Source organism: Mobula hypostoma, chromosome 1 (genome assembly GCF_963921235.1).
Source record: "Mobula hypostoma chromosome 1, sMobHyp1.1, whole genome shotgun sequence".
Lineage (NCBI taxonomy): Eukaryota > Metazoa > Chordata > Chondrichthyes > Myliobatiformes > Myliobatidae > Mobula > Mobula hypostoma.
In genome coordinates this window covers 129611925-129639381 of record NC_086097.1, presented here as the reverse complement: position 1 = coordinate 129639381, position 27457 = coordinate 129611925, and the positions used below count along the sequence as shown (strand labels likewise).

The following is a 27457-nucleotide window of genomic DNA, read 5'->3' as shown; positions in this document are numbered from 1 at the left end:
GGAATGAGCTTCCAGCAGAAGTGGTTGAGGCAGGTTCGATGTTGTTGTTTAAAGTTAAATTGGACAGATATATGGACAGGAAAGAAATGGAAGGTTATGGGCTGAGTGCAGGTCGGTGGGATTAGATGAGAGTAAGAGTTCAGCACGGACTAGAAGGGCCGAGATGGCCTGTTTCCGTGCTGTCATTGTTATATGGTTATATGTTATATGATTATATGATATCCTGTACTGCAGAACTCAGACAAGTTCACCTGCAGAAATTTTTTTTATTATATGAAGTAATAATTACTTTCATTATTAGAAATTAAAGCATGGCCAATTCATCAAACATAATTCCAGGAATAAAACAAAGCACATTTATACATCCCACAGCAACAAATTAAAATTACATATTGGGCAAAATAGAACCTATATTAAAAATTAAATTTCTATCTATTCCTATAAAGTTTTAAACAGCTTCCCTTTTAATGCCTGGATTTTGACAGTTCAGTTTAGAGGGAATTATGATTAAACATCAGCAGAAATAACAATGTTCTCCTTATCACACTAAGTGAGTTTGATTAAGATGCCAATAATAACCATGTTCCAGTAAATGAAAGGCATATAGCTGTAAAGAGACTGGAAACTGATCTCTATAGAATTAGCCTATGTGAACCACAGATAAAAGTACCACCAGCATTCTCCAGCCACAGAGTTAATTACGTGTCAGGCTTAATTATCCTTGTCACTAATAGAATGTTAGATATGCAAATGAATGTTTTAGTTGTAGTTTACAGGCTTTTGAATATCGGGAATAGAAAATGGATGTTGGAAATTACCAACAGCATGGACAGATTCTGTAGTCCATTCAATCTATCCTATGACACCTTTCCTTTTACCCTTTCCTCTTTCTAAATCTTCAAAAATCTTCAGTGTTTTTTTTCATCAGTTCATCAACATTAAATGTTAACTCTGATTCTCACTTCACAGGTGCTCACCAAACTTTTGTGTTTGCAGGCATTTCCTGTCTTGCTTCAGATTTTCAGAAGTTGTGATGCTCTGATTTTGTCCCATTCTTAACTTTAATATAAAGGAACAGTACTTTCTAGCTCCAACCTCCTTTGTGGAGGTTGCATCTCTCCATGTTTGACTGCATGGTCTTCCTCCTACATTCCAAAACATGCAGACTGACGGGTTAACTGGTCACTGTAGATTACCAAGTGTATAGGTTAGTGGTACAAGCTGTGAGGAGCTGATGTGGATGCAGGGACAGTAGAAAATATGACTGCAGCTTCAGGGTTAAAGATGGCAATGCAGAGAGCCAGATTTTGTACCAAACGACTCTAAATTTTTGATTAATATATGCAATACTATCATCCAACTGCATACTACTAAACTCTTTTTTTCCTAAGCAGTGTTTATTACGTTACGACAAGGAGGATCTCAAGCAAAGGCCTTTTACTTTCATTTGAACAGGAGCCAATCCCTGCAGGTATAAGCAACTTACAGTGATGCTAGAAAGTTAGTGAACCCTGTAGAATTTTCTCTAATTTCTGCATAAATATGACCTAAAATGTGATCAGATCTTCATGCAAGTCCTAAAAGTAGACAAAGAAAACCCAATTAAATAAATAATGCATAACATTATACTTGTTCATTTATTTATTGAGAAAAATGATCCAATATTACATATATTTGTTGGAAAAGGTATATGAACCTCTGGGGTAATACCTTCTACAAAAGCTATTTAGAGTTGAGTGTTCCAATCAATGAGATGAGATTGGAGGTGTGGGTTGTAGAGGTGCCTGCCCTATAAAAAAGACACACAAGTCAGGTTACTGACACAGCCTACTCTTTTCAAGAAAGATCCATATGTGCACCATGTCTCAATCAAAATAACTTCAGCGGACCTTAGAAAAAGAATTGCATAAAGCTGGAAAAGGCTACAAAAACATTTCAAAAGACCTACAGAATTCTCAAAAACTTGCTAAAATCTCTGTTCTTGTATCCACTAAAAGAAAAATACTAAACAAGAATGGTGCTCATGGAAGGACACCACAGTTCTCCAAAAAAAAAACAAACAAACAAACAATTGCTATACATCTCAAGTTTGCAAAAGACCATCTGGATGCTCTATAGCACTTCTGAGACAATGTTTTGTAGATAGATGAGCAAAAGTTGAACTTTTTGGAAGAAATGCACATTGCTACGTTTGGAGGGAAAAGGGCACTGCACATCAACACCAAAACCTCATCCTAACTATGAAGCGTGGTGGAAGGAACATTGTGGTTTGGGGCCACCTTGCTGCCTCAGGGCCTGGACAGTTTGCAATCAAGGAGGGAATAGTGAATTCAAAATTGTATCAAGACATTTTGCAAGAGAATGTCAGGGAAGCAGTCCAACACCTGAAGCTTAACAGAAGTTGGATAATGAAACAAGCCAATGATCCGGAAGACCAAAGTAAATCAACAATAGAATGGTTTAAAAAGAAGAAAATTAGTGTTTTGGAATGGCCGAGTCAAAGTCCTGACTGTAATCCTAGAGAAATGTTGTGAAAGGACCTGAAGCAAGCGGTTTGTGTCAGGAAGCTTACCAACATTCCAGAGTTGAAGCAGTTTTGTCGGGAGGAATCACCTAAAATTCTTCCAAGCTGATGTGCAGGACTGATCAACAGTTGCCGAAAACATTTGGTTGAAGTTACTGCTGTACAAGTGCGTCACAGCAGTTACTGAAAGCAAAGGGTCACATACTTTTTCCAACAGATACATGCAATATTAGTTAATTTTTCTCAATAAACAAATAAACAAGTACAATGTTTTTGTGTTATTTATTTAATTGGGTTCTCTTTATCTAGTTTTAGGACTTGCATGAAGATCTGATCACATTTTAGGTCATAATTATGCAGAAATAAAGAATATTCTATAGGGTTTAACTTTCTAGCACTCCTGTTTTTCTCTTTGCCCAAAATATGCCTGCTTCCTACCTGCCAATTTTCAGATCTTAGTAGTACCTGAAAGACACGAATCCTTAGAAATATATATATCAGCAAAATACTGCATGACGCTTTTGACAGTTTACAGTCCAACTGGAACTCAAGAGGAGAGCAAAAAGGGTGGGGATTGCACTTAAGGTCTAAGATTTTGCATGGCAAAACTCCAGTAGTTGGGCCTAACTTAAATATCTGCAAAGATTTTTTTTACTAGAAAAGTTATAAAAGTGAAAGCAGTATTTTACTTTGAAAGTTCTGTTCAGTTTAGTTTCTTCTCTAAAGTTGTGAAAGAATGTGTCCCACGCTGCAAGGCCCAATATATAGAACTGCAAAAGCATGAAGTTACTAGCTGTATACCCATACCTAGGTCAGTGATCTTTGTCATTTGAGGCATTGTGTTTAGTTTTAAACTAAAACCACTTTAGCTGCAAGTAGTAATGTACATCTTTTCTGAAAAATTACTCAGAATAATGTTACATATTAATAAACTGATGAATTCTCATTACCAGTTTTCATATTTGCTGTACCTTTTTAAAAGTTATACATCTTACAATTTATTGTAATCACTATCAAACACTGACACCTACAGGACCAAAATCTCATTACCTCTTACTTTTAAAAAGCCATGATATCAGGCAAAAAACTAAATTATAATTTATCAAATAGAGTAAAATATCTATATTATATAACTACCCAGTTATATTTAAACTAGGCAAAACTAATAAGTATTTTACCTAACATGGCACAGAACACAAAACTTACACATCTGAAAGACAGTCCATTAATAATTCTTCCTAAACTTCTACAAGTGAGAATATACATTTGCTGAGCATTGTACCATGATTAAATCTTGTGCTTTTAAATAGTATAGATAATAAAGGAATTATATTCTTCCGATTAATCATTCCATTTATGTAAAATATCAGGATTGGATGTCGCCTGAAAGCATGAACCACCAGACTCAAACACAGCTTCTATTCCACTGTTATCAGACTCTTGAATCGACCTCTCATACACTTAAAAAAATGAACTACTGAACTCCTACCTACTTCATTTTGAGCCTTGTACTTTATCTACCTGCACTGCATTTCCACTCTAACTTCAACACTATATTCTGCATTGTTTTCTCTTTACTACCTCAACATATGACATGATGTCTGTTTGCATGCAGAACAAAAGCCTTTTACTGTATCTCAGTACATGTTATAATAGTAATAATGATAATCTAATACTAACATCTTGGCTGAATGGATCACAAAATATGTTCTGAATAACCAGCAGGTCTGGCAACTGTAAGAATCATGTAAAACCAGCCCAAGCACCAAGGCAGGATTAAACGCTTGGCAGACTCCACCTTTGTAAATGGTTACGATCAAAAGCAAAGGAACGAACCTACTTTCCTCACTAACTAAACATGAGCCTGCTTACACAGGATGGTTCACACACAGCCATGTGAATACTTCTTTGGAGCTGCAATTGTAAAAGTTTAAAGATTTCAAATATTAATTAGCCCTGCACAGCTGAGGTACTGTCACACTATTAGGAACTCTTATACTATGTTAATGTTAATTAAAAGACTTACTTGCTACTTATTCCCAGAAGTGAAAATAATTCAGCCTTTTATTCTCAACACACTTACCATTTTTGGCTGAGACTGTATGGATATAGCTATCTTGAAATGTGCAAATCTTTTATATATTAAAGTTGTACACATACATGTTCAATATTCCCTGATCAAGGTGATAAGCATATACAAGGATATGATATTTAATTACTCAATCTCACCCAATTTATTTCAACATGTGCAAACACTCCTCCATTCCAATGAAAAGGCACTGCACACCACACCAAAACAAACATGCATTGAATAGAAGAAAAAATTAATTGGAGAAAGGCAAGCGGCAGAGTGACACTATGGAAAGAATCTGAGATAATTGCATGCTACATACATGTATACATACCCAGAAAGAACTTCCTAGGAGTTCTGATTTCTTCATCTTTACAGTCTGACATGTTAGATCAATAGCCCAAAAGAAAAGAGAACAAGAAGCAAGTTGATTTTGATTCAGCCCAGCATTTTACAGTGACCAGTGCACAGTGCTACTTTGTTGGCAAAGCAGAGAGATTAGTAAAGAATGTTTGAATGTTAATCTTTTCAGTCCCTGCTTTCTCCATCACCTACATCCCTCTTCAAGACTAGGAGTTACTATTTATCTCCTCTTTAAATCTGTAATTGGCTTTAATAGTTGAGTTTTCATGATATGGCTCCTGTATTGTGTTATTTTACCAAACTGAAAACAGAGTAAGCAGCCAACATGTTTATCATTGCAGCGTAGTAGCATAGTGGTTAGTGTACAGCTTTACAGTGCTAGTGATCAGGGTTCTATTCATGCTGCTGTCTATAAGGAGTTCGTACATTCTCCTATGACTACATGGGTTTCCACCAGGTGCTCCAGTTTTCTCCCAAGTTCCGAAGATATATAGCTTAGTACGTTGTGGGCATGCTATGTTGCTGCTGTAAGCATGATACCACTTGTAGGATGCTCCCAACACATATTAAGACTGTTTTGGTCGTTGGTGCAAACAGCACACTTCATTGTATGCTGTTTCAATGTACATGTGACAAATAAAGTGAATCTTTAAGTAAAGCCAAATCTCAATCTTTAACAGTGTCAGGATAAAAATTAAAATTTTCTTTTAAGACAATGCACTCTTTCTTTAATCAGATCTAAAGTACAAAGCAGCACTGTACGAGACCATTAAGTATGGATATACAATTTTAGCAACTTGAATGGAGCCACCTCCATCTTGCACAAATTCAGACGTATCTTTGTTTAATATTAACAGACATCATTTTCTTGATTCATATAAAATACCCAAACGGCATTTAGCCAATCCAACAAATATAGGCCATCCTCCAATCATTCTCAGGAAATACCCATATAGAAAATCAACCCTGTATTTTCCTTGCACTATAAGCATTAATATTTGGATTTCCCTTCAAATCAATGTTTGAGGTACAATGCTCAGTTGTACAGGATAAGTTGGTTAGTCCAAAGCAAGTTAAACTCCACAGTGTCACAAATGGCCTTAGACAGAATTTCTTCAGTAAGATTCAGAACAGACTCTTGATTATCATTCAACATCCCAAAAGCCCTTACATTCATTAAGAACAAGGACAGGCAAAATTATACTATTGCCCATTGGTAGAATAAAATATTTGAGGTACATAATGGGATGGAAGACATACAAAAACATTGTACACCACTGAGTCCCCAGAAGACAGAGCACCAGTGGAAAATATTAAATTAATTTAGATCATTTCATCCCCATTCTCCTCTTCTTGGATTCTACACATTAACATTCGAATTAGGATCAGTCTCATTTGATACACAGACTGTATTCCCAAGTCCTCCCTTTTAAAAATCTGTCTCATTACAAAAGTTGGAATATTGTCCAGATGTGATAACAAATAGAATTCAATCTGAGGAAATTAATCCCATTACTCAATGCCATTAAACAGAATGCTGACAGTCTTATGTTTCTTTTTAGAAAGTTTTGTACCAAACAATTTTGGCACAGTAGTGTAGTGGGACGGTACAACATTTTACAGTACAGGTGACCTGGGTTCAATTCCCGCTACTGCTAGTAAGGAGTTTGTATGCTCTCCCCCTGACTGTGTGGGTTTCCTCTGGGTGAGCCGGTTTCCTTCCACAGTCCAAATATGCACTGGTTGGTAGGCAAATTGGCCATTGTAAACTGTTCTGTGATGACTCAGGGGTTGTTGCACTGTGTGGCTCAAAGGGCCGGTAGCTCAATATGGAATCTCAATAATAAAACAATAATAATAATCTCCTGGGAAACAATTAGTAGTTAGGTGCAGTTTTATAAAAACTGGTGCAAAGCACATATTTATCTGTATCCAGAATTACTTTAAGTCAATTTTATTTCCGCCCAACACTTAAAGCTGTATATATCTGTAACAGCGAAGCGCAAAGCATCAGGATAACTGATGATTTAGCGTAATTTCAATAGAATCAGGGACCTTATTCAACAGAAGTAAAAATTGTAGAATGTCTAATTTGCACAAATTACCATTGATACTAAACAAAAATCAACTCATTAACATTTAAAACTTACTAGTTGATGGAACACCCTTTTGTTAAAATAACACATCTTTTGTTTAGGCTCAAATATCAGCAGCAACTTCCTCCTTCTTCCCCCAAATGACAACAAATTGGCTGCTTAGATTTAGAAGCTGAGAAGTTGGCAACATATTTACCTCATTAGCCATGTCAGGCTGAGTTTTCTCCTGTGACTTAGTTAAAACAGAATGCAATGCATATGGTCAATACTACAAATATATCTGATTAGATATAGAGGACAAGTTATAAAAGGGAGAGAATGGCTTCAAACAGTAAAGAGATGTGCTGGAAGGTAAAGTTAGTGATAAACACACAAATTACCAGAGGAACTCAGTCGGTCAGGCAACATCTATGGAGGGGATAAACAGTCAATGTTTCAGGCTCTGACCATTCATCAGGACTGGAAAGGGGTAGTATCCAGAATAAGCAGGTAGCCAGAGGGGGAGGAGAACAAGCTAACAAGTGAGATGGAACTTGGGCGGATGAGGGAGTGGGGATGAAATATGAAGCTGGAAGGTGATAGGTGGAGGTAGAAAAGGGCTGAAGAAAGAGCAAACTAATTGGAGACCTCAGTGGACCATGGAAGAAAGGAAAGGAGGAGGGGGCACCGGAGGGAGGTGACAGGCAAGTAAGGAGAAAAGAAGGGGTGAGAGGGGAAATCAGAATGGGAAATGAAAAAGAGAGGAGGAGGGAAGGGGAAAGAAACAACCAGAAATTAGAGAAATTGATGTTCATGCCATCAGACTAGCCAGATTGAATATGAAGTGTTGCTCCTCCTACCCGTTTGGGCTTCTAATGCAGTAGAGACAACCATGGAAAAACATGCCAAAATGGGAATGGGAAAAGGAATTGAAATGGTTAGCCACTGAGAATCTGCCTTTTGCTGCAGACAGAGCAAAGGTGCTTGATGAAGTGGTTTCCCCCAGTCAACGTCTGGTCTCACCAATGTAAAAGAGAAGCATCTTGAATGGTAGTCAGGGAGGAGGTATCGGGGCAAGTGTTGCACTTGCTATGCTTGCAGGGATAAGTGCCAGAAGGGAGATCAGTGAGGAGCGATGAGTGGACAAGGGGATCACACAGAGTCACGTAGGCAGAATAGGGAAAGATGTTGTTAGTGGTAGGATCCCATTCGAGATGTCAGAAGTTACGGAGAATAATGTGCTGGATACACCTCCTTCTTCACCACCGTTCAGGCCCTAAACAGTCATTACAGGAGAAGTGACAATTCACCAGCAAGTCTGTCAGGTCAGGTCATCTATTATATTCAGTGAACCCTGTGCGGTCCCCTCTACATTGGCAAGGCCTAATGCAGATTCGGGGACTGCTCAGTCAAGCACCTTCACTCGTTCCACCACAAAAGGCAGGGTACCCAGCGGCTACCCATTTTAATCCCAATTCCCATTCTGATATGCCTGTCCATGGCCTCCTCTACTGCTATAATGTGGCCAAACTCAAATTGAAAGAGCAACACTTAACATTCTGTCTGGCGAACCTCCAACCAGATAGTATGAACATCAATTTCTCTAAGCTTCAGTAATTTCTCCCCCCCACCCCCACTTTTCCATTTCCATTCAGGTTACCCTTTCATCCCTCACCTCGCCATCACCTCCCTCTAGTTCCCCTCCTCCTTCCCTTTCTTCCATGCTCCACTGTACTGTTAGATTCTTCCTTCAGCCGTTTACCTCTTCCACCTATCCCCTCCCAGCTTTTCACTTCATCCCATCTTCCCCACCCTTCCACCTCCCCGTCACTTGGTCTCACATACATCACCTGCCAGCTGTACTCCTTCCCCTCCCCCAGTTGTCTTATTCTTGCTTCTGCACCTTTCACATTTCCAGTCCTGTTGAAGGGAGTCAGCTCAAAACATCAACTGTTTATTTTCCTCAACAGATGCTGCCTGACTTGCTGAGTTCCTCCTGCATTTTGTGTGTGTTGCTCAAGATTTCCAACATCTGTAGAACCTCTTGTGTTTAAGTTAATAATAAAACTTCATACTTTTCATGTCTTGGTAGTTGATTTAAATTATTTGCCTAAATTACACATCCAATGACCTCACAGCAAGTGTGTTAACTACAAATACACAGATGGGCTAGATAAGGCAAGCATTTTATTCAAAATGAATTCCTCCCTACCCAATGTGTGATTAAATCATTATGGAATCAGGAACTAAAATTAAAACATTGTTAAAACTTAATAGAAGTACAAGTTTATTTAAATTGCTGCTTTCAATTAAATTTGTTACACAAAATATTTTTCATGATAAAACAAATACACTATCAAATGCAGTAATCATATACAACAGTTCATCTCTGTGCAACGGGAGAACACACATCATAGTACAATGATCTCTGTTTTATTATTTCCTACATTATTATTGCACATTAGTAAATTATTGTGCATTTTAATCTGTACTTTTTTAGTTTATATTTATTATTAATTATTATTGCTAAGTGTTTTTAAATGGTGATGCTGTAATTTCCCACTCGGGATCAATAAAGTACTTATATTATTGACTACCACCATTTTATTACAGTAACACTAACCTGAAAAGGCACGGCGTCGTGTCGTGTGTTCATTGGTCATTCGGACAGCTGTACATAGCTTCAACATCACTAACATGGTAATGATCATGGTAATACTTTGTAACAAGAGGGGTGGCTCAAAGTACCTTCCAAACCTTAAGCAGAGAAAGTATTAGATTCACACTTCGAACTGTACAAACTATTTTCATCTCAAAAAAGAACAGGTAATTTTGGGCCTCCATTCCCCTCTGCCTCATGTACAATGTCTTCCCTCAAATGCGTTAATGGTGCCAACTTCAAACTATTATGCACCTTTCTATTTAACAGGATGCAAATATTAAAGTCATTAGTTATTGCCCATCCCCAGTTGCCTGAAAGAAAGAACTGCTGTAATCATTCTGGTAAAGATGCTCCCAACAAAATTGTTAAGCAGGCAGTTCAAGATTTAGAGTCAGCCATAAAGAAATGGTAATACACTACAGCCTCAAATCACATAGGGTTTACAATCCAGAAATGGCTCCAAACTCAGTAACTAGGATTCCATTTTTAACTACTACCTACAGAATGTTTTTTAAAGTATAATAAATAATTTAACATTAATAAGCTTAATATTCACTAATAATATTACCACTATGAGCACTATTTGTGCTAGTTTGTTACTTCAGCAGTGGATGGTGAGAAAGTTCTTTGCCCCATTTAAACAACTTATTTAGTCTGGATAGTGCAAGGGACCCCGAAGTAATCAATCCCAATTACTCAAACTATAGTAAACAGCGTCTGTTGTTAATTTGCTCCTGTAATGTTGCCTTATGTTCCTAGGAATATTTATATCCACAGAGGGGTTGTTCGCGAGTTTACAAAACCATGCATATAAGTGACTGTAACGGTTGTTCCTGGTCAGATTGGTGTGGAACTTCGAGGCATTCCCATGAACCCAGTACACTTGACTTCTCAGGTGGTAGAATCACTGGTTAGGTCTTATTGGAGTAGTCTAGGCAACTAACTCAGGAAGATGGAAACACTAGCAATGTGTGCTGGACGTGATGGGAATGAATATTCAAGGTGGTGGATAAATTCCCAATCAAACAAGTGACTTCGTCTGAGTGGTATCACACTTCTCAATTGGTGATGGAGTTGCACTCTTCCAGATAACTGGTGAGCATTCCACCACACTGTTAACTTGTGGCTTGCTGACGGTGGAAAGGCTTCCAGGAGTCAGAAGGACAGTCATTTGTTACGGGGCACACAGTCTTTGATCTGCACTTGCAGTTACAGTACTGCCACAATGCTTGATTTTGAGTGAATCGTGACCTTCAAGAAGTTGAGGGTGGTGGACTCCGTGTTGGTAGTATTATTGAAAATCAAAAGCAAGTGGTTAGAAGTAGTCTTGCTGGACCCAATCCTTGCTTGGCATCAATAGGACAAAAACAAGTTAACTGTTACTTATTCACGCAGGTTTAATAGTGTCAATAGAAACATAGAAAATAGGTGCACGAGTAGGCCATTCGGCCCTTCGAGACTGCACTGCCATTCAGTATGCTCATGGCTGATCATCCAACTCAGAACCCTGTATCTGCCTTCTCCCTATACCCCCTGATCCCTTTAGCCACAAGGGCCATATCTAACTCCCTCTTAAATATAGCCAATGAACTGGCCTCAACTGTTTCCTGTGGCAGAGAATTCCACAGATTCACCACATTGAGTGAAGAAGTTTTTTCTCATCTCGGACCTAAAAGGCTTCCCCTTTATCCTTAAACTGTGACCCCTCGTTCTGGACTTCCCCAACATCGGGAACAATCTTCCTGTATCTAGCCTGTCCAATCCATTTAGAATTTTATACGTTTCAGTAAGATCCCCCCCTCAATCTTCTAAATTCCAGGGAGTATAAGCCTAGTCGATCCAGTCTTTCTTCATATGAAAGTCCTGCCATCCCAGGAATCAATCTGATGAACCTTCTTTGTACTCCCTCTATGGCAAGAATGTCTTTCCTCAGATTAGGGGACCAAAACTGCACACAATACTCCAGGTGTGGTCTCACCAAGGCCTTGTACAACTGCAGCAGTACCTCCCTGCTCCTGTACTCGAATCCTCTTGCTATGAATGCCAGCATACCATTCGCCTTTTTCACCGCCTGCTGTACCTGCATGCCCACTTTCAATGACTGGTATACAATGACACCCAGGTCTCGTTGCACCTCCCCTTTTCCTAATCGACCAGCATTCAGATAATAACCTATTTTCCTGTTCTTGCCACCAAAGTGGATAACCTCACATTTATCCACACTAAATTGCATCGGCCATGAATTTGCCCACTCACCTAACCTATCCAAGTCACCCTACATCCTCTTAGCATCCTCCTCACAGCTAATACTGCCGCCCAACTTCGTGTCATCCGCAAACTTGGAAATGCTGCATTTAATTCCCTCGTCTAAGTTATTAATATATATTGTAAACAACTGGGGTCCCAGCACTGAGCCTTGCGGTACCCCACTAGTCACTGCCTGCCATTCTGAAAAGGTCCCGTTTATTCCCACTCTTTGCATCCTGTCTGCCAACCAATTCTCTATCCACATCAATACCATACCCCCAATACCGTGTGCTTTAAGTTTGCACATTAATCTCCTATGTGGGACCTTGTCAAAAGCCTTTTGAAAATCCAAATATACCACATCCACTCATTCTCCCCTATCCACTCTACTAGCTACATCCTCAAAAAATTCTGAGATTTGTCAGACATGATTTTCCTTTCACAAATCCATGCTGACTTTATCCAATGATTTCACCGCTTTCCAAATGTGCTGTTATCACATCTTTGATAACTGACTCTAGCATTTTCCCCACCACTGATGTCAGGCTTACCGGTCTACAATTCGCCGGTTTCTCTCTCCCTCCTTTTTTAAAAAGCAGGGTTACATTAGCCACCCTCCAGTCCTCAGGAATTAATCCAGAATCTGAAGAGTTTTGAAAAATTATCACTAATGCATCCACTATTTCTTGGGCTACTTCCTTAAGCACTCTGGGATGCAGACCATCTGGTCCTGGGGACTTTATCTGCCTTTAATCCCTTCAATTTACCTAACACCACTTCCCTACTAACATGAATGTCCCTCAGTTCCTCCATCTCACTGGACCCTCTGTCCCCTACTATTTCCAGAAGATTATTTATGTCCTCCTTAGTGAAGACAGAACCAAAGTAGTTATTCAATTGGTCTGCCATGTCCTTGTTCCCCATGATCAATTCACCTCTTTCTGACGGTAAGGGACCTACATTTGTCTTAACCAATCTTTTTCTTTTCACATATCTATAAAAGCTTTTACAGTCAGTTTTTATGTTCCCTGCCAGCTTTCTCTCATAATCTTTTTTTCCCTTTCCTAATTAAGCCCTTTGTCCTCCTCTGCTGGACTCTGAATTTCTCCCACTTCTCAGGTGTGCCACTTTTTCTGGCTAATTTGTATGTTTCTTCTTTGGAATTAATACTGTCCCTAACTTCTCTTGTCAGCCACAGGTGCACTACCTTCCCTGGTTTATTCTTCTGCCAAACTGGGATGAACAATTGTTGTAGTTCATCCATGCGATCTTTAAATGCTTGCCATTGCATATCCACCGTCAACCCTTTAAGTATCATTTGCCAGTCTATCTAATTCACGTCTCATACCTTCAAAGTTACCCTTCTTTAAGTTCAGAACCTTTGTTACTGAATTAACTATATCACTCTCCATCTTAATGAAGAATTCCACCATATTATGGTCACTCTTACCCAAGGGACCTCGCACGACAAGATTGCTAACTAATCCTTCCTCATTGCTCAATACCCAGTCTAAAATGGCCTGTTCTGCTAATGTCTGTCCATGTCTGCTCTGTGCTTCATTTTCTGTGTTACTAATGAAATTGAACACTGACCAGTCATCAGAGATTATATCCACTCTTATGATAGAAAACTATTGATGAAGAACAATGACTTATCGCTCCAGAATTAAAGCTTCATGCATTCTGATGCACAAGATCTGACAAAGGGTCTTCAACCCAATACACCAACTCAGTTTCTCTTTCTATAGTGCTGTATTTTCCAGCATTTTCTGTTTTCATTTAGTATTTCCATCAGAGATTGGGTCAAAGTTTAGGAGCTACTGCTGAAGCTTACAACGGGCCTGTAATAATAGTGAAACAGACCACAGATCGACAGGTCTGGGGGGTGGGAGGTTGTTGGTGCAAGGGAGGAATTAGCTTGGAGGTAACAGAAGTTCAGATTTATCACTGTGGACACTGAACTTGAGTAATGTTGGTGCTCCACAAAGAAATAACCCAATGGTTTCTCCAATATAAAGACCACAATATGAACACTGAATGCAGAACATCAGAACAAGTGAATTTCTGCTTCACCTAGAAGGACTTTTTGGGGTCCCTGGAAGGCAGGAAGTGAAAAGGTGAAAGGACGTTGTGTTGCATCTCTTGCAGATGCATAGGAAAGTGCTGTAATAAAGAACAGACTGGGGAGTCATGAACAGAATAGTCCCTTCAAAAGAGGAGGGGTGGGGATGATGTGCGTGGTGGTGCCACATGCCACTCTTTGAAAGCAGCAGAAACTGGAAAAGGCAACCTGTTCACTGCGAAGACTAGTGAACGGAAAGTGACGACAGGAGAATCCTTGTTCTGTCCAGGAGGCAAGGGTATGAAAGAAGACGTGCAGGAATAGCTGATACGTAGCTAGGGCTCCACTCACTATGGATGACAGCATTAACTGCTGTATGCCAGTCTCTCTCTACCGTACACAAACCACCCGCCAGTCTTCTTCACTTTATCCCACCAGCATTGACCACTACATTATTTGTATTCATTTTCTTCTTTGTTTTCCCAACTTCCCTAAATGGAAGTTACACCAACTTTACTTTTTCCATATGGAAGTAAACTCCACACTCTAAATATTCTCTAAGTGAGGGAGTTTCTTCTTCATTTGTTAGGGTTAGGGATTCAAGCGGTAGTATGCTCTTTACATTCAGCTGATTAAATCCTTTTATAATTTTTTAAGAGCTCTCGCATGTCTCGTTCATTAAAATTCAGTGGTTATGCAAGATTTCTCAACCTCTCTGTGAGTGACAGCAATTTGTCAGTGACATGTAGGATTGGTACCAGAAAGTTTCCCAGTTAATTCCCAAGTTGGTAAATTTTAAATAAGGCATCAACTGCACTGGTTGCTGAGACACTAGACCCACAATATCTTAAACAATTAATTAAAATAAACAGCTTTACAACATGGCATGTTCTGTTGAATAGTACTACATTTCCCATTATGAAATATTAAGTTAGCACACCAAGCATGGATGTATACTTTCTTCAGCCAATGATTGGTGTGTCAAGGCTGACCTGGATGGGAAAGGCAGTTTCCCGGAGCAAATAGCTTTCACCACATTGCGTCCAGATATAATCGTATGGTCTGACACCAGTAGGGAAGTGGTTACTGGTGAACTCAGTCCCCTGGGAAGACAACATCGATGCAGCCCATGAGCGCAAGTTAACCAAGTATGCAGAATTAAGATCAGAGTGCAGAGACAGAGGGTGGAAGGTCTCATGCTATCCAATCGAAGCAGGTTGCCATGGCTTTATTGCGTTCACTTTCCAGAAATGGCTGCGTGACCTTGGCTTCACTAGAAGAAAGATCAAGTCAACCAGCAGGGCAGCAGAGACAGGATCATCATGGGTGTGGACCAAGTACATCCAGAGGGGCGGATAGTCAGACAGTGTATTCATCTTTTGCAAACCCTTCAGTAGGTGCATAGACACCTGAAGAGTAGACTATCTGTTGGATGGAAGCGACCAACAACTCTGATAGAGGCAGATGCCAAGTTTTTGAGCTCATCAGTGGGAGGTGGTGCTTTAGCACTGCTGGCCCACCACCTCGAGGGAGTCTTGATCATAAGTGGGCCAAAACTCCTGAAGACAGGTGGCAGATCAACTGATGATCCCACTGGTGATAGCACAGGACAGTTAACATCTTAGTCGATGTGTATTTTCAATTCTAATTCTGACAGGTCACATACAATTTAGCTTGCAACCCCTACCAATCAGATCCTTTATCGATTTAAAATTTGTATTGTTTCTATACAACTCAAATTAAACTTGACTTTGAAATCCTATGCTAACCAAGGGGACTCACTGTGAGTTTTTGTAATAACATGGCAATATTACTAGCCCGCCATAATACTGGCAGGCTACTATTATGCACATTAGCATATGTGACTGTTCAGACATATTGATGTATGCTGAAGTGCGTAATGCTAGCTTGCCACTTCAAATCTGATGTTTCATTAATAGGGCATTCAGTAATTTTAGTTCGCCAGTAAATTCTGGACAATTAATGGCAAGTCAAAAGCACTTACTATCAATATAATGGGAAAAGATACCAACTCCTATGCTACAAATTGTATCAAACTGTATTGTAACATACTGCTAAACAATTTGAGCCAATTGACTGTTTACCTTGAGAAAATGTCCGTGAAGAAACTGTTGTAATGTTGCAAAAACAAATTAAAATTGCTGTTTAGAGACAGGCCTGGCATTTAGTGTCAGAAAACTGGAGTTATTTCTAATGCTTTCCACTTCGCAAGTAGTCAGCATTCAAGCAAAAAAAAAGTTCCGTGGCTCCCACAGAATAAACACAAGATTTACTGAACATTTTGTAATGATCTGTTTTCACTTTGACATACAAGTCTTTTTCTGTTGACCAGTGTCAAAAAAGCCAAATTAAATCCACTGTTATTCAATGTTGTAAAACAATAAAACATGAAAACTTCTTGGGGGGGGAGGGGAGGGAGAGGAAATACTTTTTATAGGCACGGTAGTATTGAAGACGCACTCAATAGCTAGCTATACCTCTAGATAAGCTCTACCTGACAATGGGGAAAGTTGCTCAGTTATATAACATGTAACACCATAATGAGCCATATGTCAAATAATACTGAGTCAGAGTGTTGGAAGGAGATAGAGCACCAGGTAACATGACGTCATGACAACACCTTGTCCTCAGTGTTAAAACAAAAGTTAATCATTGACCTTTGGGGGGAGAAAGAGGTTGGGCAGTGCACACGCTCATCCATATCAATGGTGCCAAGGTTGAGAGCTTCAAGTTCCAGGGAATTTACATCACTAATAGCCTGTCTTGGTCCACCCATAGATACCACGGCCAAAAAACCTCACCAATATCTCTACTTCCTCAGGAAGCTAAAGAAATTTGCCACATCCCTGTCAACCCTCACCAATTTTTAATTGATGTACCATAGGAAGCATCCTGTCTGGATGCAGCATGGCTTGGTATGGAAACTGTTTTGCCCATGACGGCAGAGTTGTAGGTACAGCTCAGCACATCTAGGAAACCAGCCTTCTTCCATGGATACTGGTCATACTTCTTACTGACTCACCAATAAACTGCTCATTAACTTCAGACCTCACTACTTCTTTGATCCAAACATGAATTCTAGAGGTGAGGCAAGAGTGAGTAACCTTCCGTTAGCATTTGTCTGGCTGTAGCATCGAAGAACTACAAAACTTAAATCAATGGGAAAACAGCCCAGTGGATGAGGTCCAACAGCATCATAGGAATAACTTTAACCAGAAGGATTGCACAGTCCACTTCCACCTTTAAAAGGAAACTAGGGGTGGCCAGTCACATCCAGAACCAGGAAATATTTTTTTTATATCAGGTCATCAGCACTAAGAATTTCATATTTGCCTCATTTTACCTCAGAGTTACTTCAATTTACCTCACATTTCACATGAAATAGGAGGGAGCCATTTGGCCTATCAAGTATACACTAGCTATCAGAGCGATCCCATTAAACACATTCACCCACTTGGTTCTCTGCAACCCACTTCCACTCATGTGTGGATCAATTCAACCTTAATTCTCCTTCCACAGACCTACCTATACCAGGGGCAATTTATAGTGTTCAATTAACCTATTAAACAATGTGCCTTTGGATTGTGAGAGAAAACTGGAGAGCCCAGGAGAAAACCACATGGTCACAGAGAGCATGTGCAAACTCCACACAGACAGAACAGAATAGAATAGAATCTGGGTCACTGCAGGTGTGATGCAGTGGCTCTGTTTAACTTGTAAGTAACCTAAAAATCATCATTCTGATTCCAAGACTAACACATACTTCAATTTTCTAGTTTTGAATGTACCAGATACTTACTGCTTTTGAATTTCTCAAGCTACAAAAAATGTTAACTGTAAGTAGGGATCTTACGCATGCGTTCTGCGTAATGTCTGTGGCTATACATACTGCAAAAATTGCTGATTCTGCAACACTGGGCCTAGACCCTCAGTGCCAAGTGCCACCCCCTCAAGGAACATTCAGAAAATTCTGGGGCATTTTTAGCAGACTGATGAGAACCCATAGTGAAAAATTGACGAATAGAACAGCTTAAATTTATGGTATTTATCAGCAAGATTATCATGGTAGTAAAATATTGGCCACTTATTTTATCATGTTCATTTTAAAGAAACAGGAAGAGCCTTTAACCCAAATCTGTTTTACCATTCAATCGCATCATGGGTAATCTGCGATCTAACTCATTTTACATGCTATTTAAGAAAATAAAGTCAAAGAGTTTACAGCACAGAAGCAGTCTCTTAGGCCCAACTCAGCTATGTCAACCAGTATGTCTTCCCGAACTAGTCCATTTGTCTACATTTTGCGCATAACCATCCGAGGCCAACTTTGGCAGCACACACAAAAAATGCCGGTGAACGCAGCAGGCCAGGCAGCATCTATAGGAGGAGGTACAGTCGACATTTCGGGCCAGGCAGGTGTGGATTGGGATAGGTCTTTTGTCAGGCAAAGCTTGGAAAATGAGTGGCCTTCAAAAGTGGGATTTTGATTTGTCTGCATGTTGCCGACAGAATAAAAGACAAGTCTCAAACAACAGGAATTCTGCAGATGCTGGAAATTCAAGCAACACACATCAAAGTTGCTGGTGAACGCAGCAGGCCAGGCAGCATCTCTAGGAAGAGGTGCAGTCGACGTTTGGGTCTCGGCCTGAAACGTCGACTGCACCTCTTCCTACAGATGCTGCCTGGCCTGCTGCGTTCACCAGCAACTTTGATGTGTGTTGCTTAAAAGACAAGTCTAGCAGGTTTAGGGAACCTTGGATTCGAGGGATATTGAGGCCCTGGTTAAGAAGCAGTTTAACAGAATCAGGTTTAATATCACGGGTATATGTTGTGAAATTTGTTAACTTAGCAGCAGCAGTACAATGCAATACATGATAAATACAGAAAAAAATTAAAATAAATATACAGTATACGCATGTTAAATTAATAGTGCAAAAACAAATAAAAATGTGAATATAAAATATAGGCAGCAAGGAACAAATGAGTACAAGAAATATAAGAAAACACTTAAGGAAAACAGGAGACTAAAAGGCATGAGGTTGCTCTGGCAGACAAAGTTAAAGAAGGATCCCAAAAGTTTCTACAGACATATAGAGAGCAAAAGAAAAGCAAAGATGAGGCAGTAAATTGGATTAGACATTGGCTTCACAGGAGGAGCAGGAGAATGATGGTAAATGGTAGCCTCTCTGACTGGTGGCCTGTGACTAGTCGTGTGCCACCGCGATTGATACTGGGTCCATTGTTGTTTGTCATCTATATCTGGATCATAATCTGGTACACTGGATCAGCAGATGACATCAAAGACAGCCGGTGTAGTGGACAATGACAAAGTCTATCAGTGCAATCTGGACCAGCTGGAAAAATGGGCTGATAAATGGTTAGATGAAATTTAATGCAGACTTGTGTGAGGTGATGCACCTTGGGAGGACAAACTATGATAGTACTTACACAATGAATGGTAAAGCATTGAGGAGTGTGGTAGAACAAAAGGATCTGGAAATATGGATCCATAAATCCTTCAAAGCGGCGTTACAGGTAGATAGGGTTGTAAAGAGATTTTTTGGCATATTGCCCTTCATAATCAATGTATTAAGTACAGGAGATGGGACGTTATATTGAACTTGTATAAGGTATTGGTGAGGACAAATCTGGAGTATTGTGTTGTATTCTGGTCATCTACCTACAGGAAAGGTATCAATAAGATTAAAAGCGGACAGAAAAAAATACAATGATGTTGAGGATATACTGTATGTTATAGGGGAAGGCCAAATAGGCAGGGAATCTCCCACCCCGACCCTGTAGCACAGGATTTGATAGAGGTATATATAATTATGAGCAGTACAGAGAGGGTTAATGAAAGGAGGCTTTTTTCATTGAGGTTGGGTGAAACTTGAACTAGAGGTCATAGGTTAAGGGTGAAATGTGGAATACTTGGGGAACCCGAGGGGGAACCTCCCCACTCAGAGGGTGGTGCGAATGTGGAACAAGCTGCCAGTGGAAGTGGTTGATTGCAACATTTAACAGAAGTTTGGCTAAGTACATAGATGGGAGGGGTAAGGAGGGCTATGGTCCAGGTGTGGGTCAATGGGACTAGGCAAAATATTTCTGCATGGTCTAGACGGGCCGAAGGGCCCTTTTCTGTACTGTGGTGCTGAATAACTCGTTATTACTTTGCGCACCCACATCTATGAAACTACAACGTATAATCCAATTATGATCCATGTATAATCCAGACAAAATAATGTTCACACGTGTACAATAAATCACAATCCCCTTGGCCTAGGCGGCATTGTGAAACGTACACACTAACTTCCTGAAAGCACAGGTAAATTCTTTATCAATTAAAGTCACTAGGACATCACACTTCACGATTCTAAGGTTAAATTGCCGTATTCATCGGTATCCAAAACCACAGTCATCAAATTAAACATGCGCAGTGTTAGAGTAAAGGGTTAAAATAGGGGATTCGTGCGATTAACTCGAGTGTAAGAAAGTTTGGTAAAGTTTCGTGTACACTTACCAAAACAATATCCTTAATATATTAGCCACAAGTAACACCAGGCAAACGTAGATGGAGAATCCCTCTGAATTCTGGGTCCGTTTAATGTCCCTATATTGAGGAATGTAAGGCAACACACCGCCAAAAATCATTGCTACTGCTGCTATCCAAGAAGCCAGCTTGCTGACAGGTAGGGCGAACAGCTGTAGAGAGCCGAGATGCTCTTCCATTTTCTATTTCACACCCCGATTCCAAACAAACGTTCCGAGAGAGATAGTCGACCCCTTTCAGGCACCAAATCTCCAATCGTCAACCGGCTGGTGCATTGCGTTCGTAGCCTTGCAAAAGGTCCCGCGGGCGTCTCGAAAGTGTAGGGTAATTGCAGTGTTGAAATGAGCGCCGCGGAGAGACCAACACGTCCTTAAAATTTCTCGCGATGTCATTTAAACATCCGGATTTCCTCAATGCCACGCCAACAACTGAAATAGTAAAAAGCGTGATTTTTGTTTCGAAAAAAAAACCCAATAAAAAACATCATTTTATTCCCACTGTAAGGAAAAGGATGAGTTAAAACAGATTACGTTTTATTGATTGTAAGCCATCCACATGATGTCTCACTGGAAAGTACGTATTTCTAAGACATAGTCATACTTTATTGATCCCGCGGGAAACTGGGACGAAGCATTTATTTATGGTTAAAACCTTCGATTGCATTTCGACACTGAGTTACGGGTTTGTGAAAGTTACGTTCCTCTTTTCCTAGATAAGCCTTAAAAGATCATTAAAATGAGCAAGATAGGAAACAATAAAATGTTGATACTAGAAGGAAAGTTTGAGCAATAAGGTTCTTATCTCTCACTGATACAAAATGAAAACATTCGTCTTTTCAAGAAAGACTCGTCTCTCTTACACACTCATTGTTCTCCTGAATTAAGTCCCTATTCCCCCAATTAATAAGCGGCAGTGTAATGTTACAGCTGACGTTACCACCAGTAAACGACCTTGAACAGTTTAAATTTATAACTGATTGTTTCAACAGGTTATCTCTCTATCCTCCCACTAACCAACGGTATAAAGACCTTGCATTGTTCTAGGCAAAACTAATCAGAATGCATGTGCAATTATTGTTCCTGCCTTGAGATTTGCCACTTCATTATTCCTGCAGTCTAAGCATGTATTTTTTGTTATTTAGGGAAACAGGGTGGAATAGACCCTTCTTGGCCCTTCCAGCAACCCACCGGTTTAACCCCAGCCTGATCAATTCAGAACTTGGAAGTAGAACTCGGTACGATTTCTGATGGCCATACAATTTCCCTAGTGTAAGGCAATGCTATATCTCCAGGATCAGGAAAGGAAAAATCAGTGACTTCTACTGAAAATGTGTGCTTGGTACACCTTGGTGAGGATGGACTACAAAGGCCAGAATAATGGTGCTTGCTGGTGATGAGGAAAGCTATCAAAGATCTAATGATGCAAGTCATGGAGTTGTCACCAGGCAGCCATTTTAAGGGATCTATGGCATCATCAAGAAGGTTGACATGCAATCAACTACGAATGTTGAAGAATTATTAGGCAGTAAACCAGGAAGGATTTTAAGGGAATATTTCTAAATTATTGTTGCCATCAATTTCAGTGTAATGCAGCAGTTCCCAACCTGGAGTCCACAAACCCCTCAGTTAATGATGGGGGTCCACAGCATTAAAGAGGTTGGGAAGCCCTGCTGTAATGATAGTAGACTTTATTAGTTTCATTATCATGTGATTAGGTCCTCTACAGCCCAAAAATACACTGAAACTTGCAACAATTATATGCTCGAGGAAATTAAAGTCAGGAGGGAAGGGGGAGTAAGAGAAAAATAAGGCAATTCTAGCTATAAATCTGAAAGAAAATGAATTTACAGGATTGTTAGTTTATTTATTTCCAATTGTGTGTTTGGCTTAAAGTAAAGCAGCTAATGTACCTAACACCTAATAGCACATCAGTGTCTTGTGCCCCATTTCCCCAGGGTCCATTTCTGTTTTAAAGCTATCTAGTGAGTTTGTCATTCACCTTGGCTACAAGTATGCAGAACAGAATCAACAATATAGTTTACACCAATGGCACAGAGCTCCTGGTTAATTACTAAGTTTCCCTGTAATCAAAGCCTGTCACAAGATAATCTTTGCCCTATTAGATACAATAGTACATCATTTGGCAAAACATAATTCAAACCACGTAATTAACTATCGCATATGTACCATTTTACATTGGATATATCAGAGCAATTAAGACTTCAGTTACGATTACAGCCCTCCATGAAATTAATGGCGCTCAATATTAACACCACACGGTACCTATAGCATGTTTTGCTTTCCATACAACCACACCAAATGTTCTTCACTTAAGAAAAATGAAAATGTGTAGCAGAACAAGTAGAAAGTCCAAAATTCAGAACAGCCTTCTATAAAGTAATACATCTTCATATTTCCTTATGACACAAACCATTCAGCCCATCAAATCTATGCCAGCTCCCACAGCAATCCCATTTCCCCCTTATTTCTCTGTAATATTTTCTCTTTCATATGCCTATTAACATCCCCATGATTCTCCCAGTAGTGATCTACCCAAAGGACAATCAACAGAGACCAATTAGCCTAATAGCCATCTTGTCTTTGGGATGCCAAGAAGGGCCAAAAGGCCTGTTTCTGTGCTGTAGTTTCTATGGTTCTATGTGGCAGGGCATTGTGCTAACTCCATGTAGTTGAGATCAGAAATATACCTCTGTCAGTACACTACCCATAGCATGAGTGCGCCACCATTTTTCTCTACAGACTGCATCCTACCTCACATTTATTTATCACACTCATTGAAGGCCAAAGATCCAAACAGCAAAAACTGGGTTTTATTGATTGGCTGAATAGGCATGCTGAGCTGTAGAGTCTTCTCCTCCTCCTCCTGTTCTTATAAAATACTAGGAATGTAAAACTGTTAAGATCATTCCAAATCTCAGTCATCCCTAATTGTAACTTCCTCTAGACCAACACACACAAAATTCTGGAGGAAGCTGGTAAATCAGGCTGCATCTGAATGGGAATAAACAATTGATGTTTCAGGCCGAGTCTCTTCACCAGGACTGGAAAGGAAGGGGGCAGAAGCTAGAATAAGGTGGTGGAGAAGAGGAAGGAGGTGCAGGGCTCTTCCAGTATTTGTGTGTGTTGCTCTAGATTTCCAGCATCTGCAGAATCTTGTGTTAACTTTCTGTAGCCCAGCAACACTTCAGAATGTCTACTCCTCCAGTTTTGAGCAATGGAACAAAGACTCGCACGCAACAATTCAGAAGCAGTTTCAGTGGTCCATGAACCCACAAGCTTCATTATTCTATTTTACAGCAGTTACTTCTGTAATTTGTATTAATTTTATGTCTCTGCTTTGTACTGATGCTACAAAACAAAAAATTCATGAAAATAAATCTGATTATACATTTTCAATTTTCAGTGATTAAAGTCACAGCTTGTCTTCAGTTGCTTTCTTTTAATAAATTCATTCACCAGATGTGGGCATTGCAAATAATTATTGCACATGTTTAATTAACCTTGATAAGGTGGTGGTAAATTGCTAAGTCTGCACCCCATACGGATAGACTGTTCCAGCAGTTGAACACTAGAGTGAGAAAATGATCAGTGCCAGAATTTAAAGAGGAAATTGCTTGTGGTAGAGTTCTCATTCACCTGGGTGGTAGAAATTGGGAGGATTTGGGAAGCACTGAGACTGCTGTTGATGGTATTCACCAAACCCTCAGTGTGCCAAGAGGGAGAAAGTAGTGTTTAGCGTGAAGTAATGGCTGCCACTCAAGCAAGCCGTTTTCTCCCAAATGGTGTAGAGCTCTATGTTTGCTGCTGCTGCATTCATTCGAGAATGTCAAGAGTAGTCTCAACATACAGATAATGGAAAGACATTAGCACACCTGGAGAGTAACTGCAATACACACAGCCTCTAACCTGGTTTAGCAGGCATAACCTTTGTGACTATTCCAGTTAATCTTCTGCTCCTTCAGAATGTCAGATGGGAAGAGTTCAACGTTAGTAATGCCATTGAACATTATTGGAATTATTAACTGCTTGTATCTCATCTAGATTTTACTGCATGCAGGTATAGACTATGTAATTACCCACAGTTGTGAAGTGAAATTGAACATTGGTAAAATCAAAAACACATCCTCACTTCTGACCTTTTAATGGAGAGGTCAGTGATGATGCCGAAGGTCTAAATGTCTATACTACTGTACCATCCTTGATAAGTAATTATTTCAGCCATGGATCAATGAAAAGTCTCCCCCCGCCCCCCACAATGTACTGTGTAAACGCTGTCATTCTTAACACTGTGATGCCATTTTCTGTTTTTCTATTTAATAGATACAAATAAAACATATCCCTACATACTACCTGAATCATATTCGAAAAAATTACAGTCGGTATGAAAGTATTTCAAATTTTCGCTGAAGGTCTCTCCTGAGTTGCCGCGTTTTGTAATGAAGTTCTTAATAGTTGCTCGTGTGTCAGCAGCCTCTAATAATCTGTCACAAGTGGGTCATGAGATGGAACCATGGTGTGGGGTCCAGATGTCCCGTGTGGACCTGCAAGTTGACACATGAACGTGTATTTTCTCAAAGAAATCTTAAAATCAATTAGAGGTGTATTCTAATGGCACAAATCCCCGCTTCTTTCCTTCTCCCACCCAACCTGCTTTCCACTATACTCGCACCTTTTTTCTTATTCTCCCCATCCCTCACATCCTCCAAATACACCCGGTTTCTTCACTACCCTACCAAACCTCTAACCTCGCCTCCCCAGTCTGCAGTCCTCACATTTCCCTCGACCCCTGCCTCACTCTCTTTCCTCAGCCCACCAACTTTGCTATAGCCACCCCGCCCCACGGATTTAACTGCCCCCAGACCCTCCTACCACCCCTCCCCTTCCTTCCCCACTTACCCGGGCCCATTTCCTACCGCCCGCGTTCATCTGCCAGGCAGCCAGCAGATCTCCCTACTGCGCATGCGACCCTACAGCGGCTGCTCCGCTGGGTCCCAGCGCCGTCGGATTCCCCACCTTCTTGTTGCTTTTTATCGTCAGACCAGCTAACGAGGCGCATCCACAAAACGCTGGAGGAACTCAGCAGGCCAGGCAGCATCTATGGAAAAGGGAAAACGCTTGACGTTTCGGGCCGAAACCCTTCTTCAAGCAGGACCCCATCTGTTGAGTTCCTCCAGCATTTTGTGTGCGTTTTCTGCAGATTTTCTAGTGTTTTTGAAAAAGTGCATTACCGCCACCTACTGAACGGAAGTGTGAGGAGGATTCAGGAGAGTGGCCGTAACACCTACCACCAACACCACCCCCAAGAAGAAATGACACCATTAATAAGGATAAGACTTATAAATATAAACCCCAATGCTATTGACTTAAATTGTATAAAACTACCCAACAAGTTTTACAGATTTATATACTTGCTCATACTTCTCTCCTGCCATAAACCCACCAAGCTATCCAAAGTAACAATATTGCTTCCCAGGTGTGCTTTCTCACCCACTCACATGCCCTACATTCCAATAATACATGTGGGACTTTCTCTGAAAGTTGACACTGTCTACTTTCACCTGAACTATGTTGACCAAGTCTGAACCTTATGGCATTTAAACCAGTATGGTCCAGTAGTTCTCATTACTTCCCTTCTGGGTCTTCCTCTCCTCCAAAGTGGAGTAACCTTTTCCTGTATTCCACTTAACCGTTTCCCCTTCAATTGTGTATCCCACAGTCCCTGCCAGATTGAGAGAACATGGTCCTTAGTTAAAACCTTTGCCTCCCCCTTACTTAGTGGAATATCAGTATCAACAGCACTTGCCTTCATAGATTGTTGAGCCAGCCTTTTGACTACTTCATTTTCTTCCACCCCTACATGAGCTGGGATCCACAAAAAGCAGACATACGCTCCTAAATACTGCAGCTGTAATAATGTTTGTCTATCTTTCCACAAGATGTCTGGACGATTACAAGACACACCCACCTTAAGACTACACAATACGGAGAAAGAATCAGAACAGACAACACGGTTAGGCTGTACATCCCCTATCCATGGCAATGCAAGAAGGATTGCCACCATTTCAATAGTATAAACTGAAAGTTTATTAGATAACCTTTTTCTAATTGACACCTGAAGCTCTGGGTCATAGACTGCTACACTGGCGTTATGAGACACTGGGTCTTTAGAACCATCTGTAAATGCTGGAACCATTCCATGATATTGATGATGCATAATAGAGTCATCACTACCTCTGGGCATGTTCGACCGAAGAGTCAAATCTACCCTAGGTAAAGGAAAGTACTCTTGATGTTCCAACAATCTTTCAATATATTCTTAGTTGGATGATTATCCTCATGACCACAGAAGTGTGCCCAACCATTCATAGCCATCTGCAGTCTTTGCAAATACAATGGCATCTGATCCATTTCCACCTGCAGAACAGAAACCGGAGAAGACCCAACAACACCATGACACAGATGTCTTATAAGTTTTATATGTCTTTAAATGAAAAACTGGAGTGCATAGTGTTAGCGACAATACACTGGTATGAATAAAGGTTGCTTATGGGACAGTAAACAGAGAGAAGGATTATCCAGTTGAAAGACCTCAACCTGACGCACCCATTTCCATTCGTAGATATTGCCAACTGCTGAGCTACTGTCATTACAGGTGTTGCAATAGGAATAAATAATTCATGTTTGGGTTGAGATCCTATGAATAACAGTGCTAACGGAGCCAAGTTATTGATTGCCGGATGTTCACAATCTATATCAAAGTTCTGTATTAAGGATCAAGTGTAATTTATCTAAGTTTGTTTATGAAACAAAATTAGATGGTAAGGTAGGCTATATGGAGGATGCAGAGAGGCTGGAGGGAGAT

General features: G+C 40.1%; 1 protein-coding gene and 1 long non-coding RNA gene across 3 annotated transcripts in view; one reads left to right on the top strand and one right to left on the bottom strand.

The window, feature by feature from the left end:
- Positions 1-21837, top strand: part of LOC134350455 (uncharacterized) — a 35490-nt gene extending 13653 nt beyond the window's left edge. Inside the window, exon 3 of the long non-coding RNA XR_010018893.1 lies at positions 21717-21837. This is a non-coding gene — a long non-coding RNA (uncharacterized LOC134350455). The remainder of the gene's footprint in view (positions 1-21716) is intronic.
- Positions 1-25573, bottom strand: part of LOC134350447 (solute carrier family 66 member 2) — a 56740-nt gene extending 31167 nt beyond the window's left edge. The window contains exons 1-5 of one of the 2 annotated variants that reach the window (XM_063055650.1): positions 25492-25573; positions 24946-25136; positions 20546-21003; positions 9657-9790; positions 4930-4974 (exon numbers count right to left, since the gene is read on the bottom strand). In XM_063055650.1, the coding sequence (XP_062911720.1) occupies positions 4930-4974; positions 9657-9790; positions 20546-20754 (388 nt within the window). In that variant the 5' untranslated portion in view covers positions 20755-21003; positions 24946-25136; positions 25492-25573. The remainder of the gene's footprint in view (positions 1-4929; positions 4975-9656; positions 9791-20545; positions 21004-24945; positions 25137-25491) is intronic. The other variant, XM_063055659.1, reaches the window with a different exon arrangement.
- Between the last annotated feature and the right edge of the window lie 1884 nt (positions 25574-27457).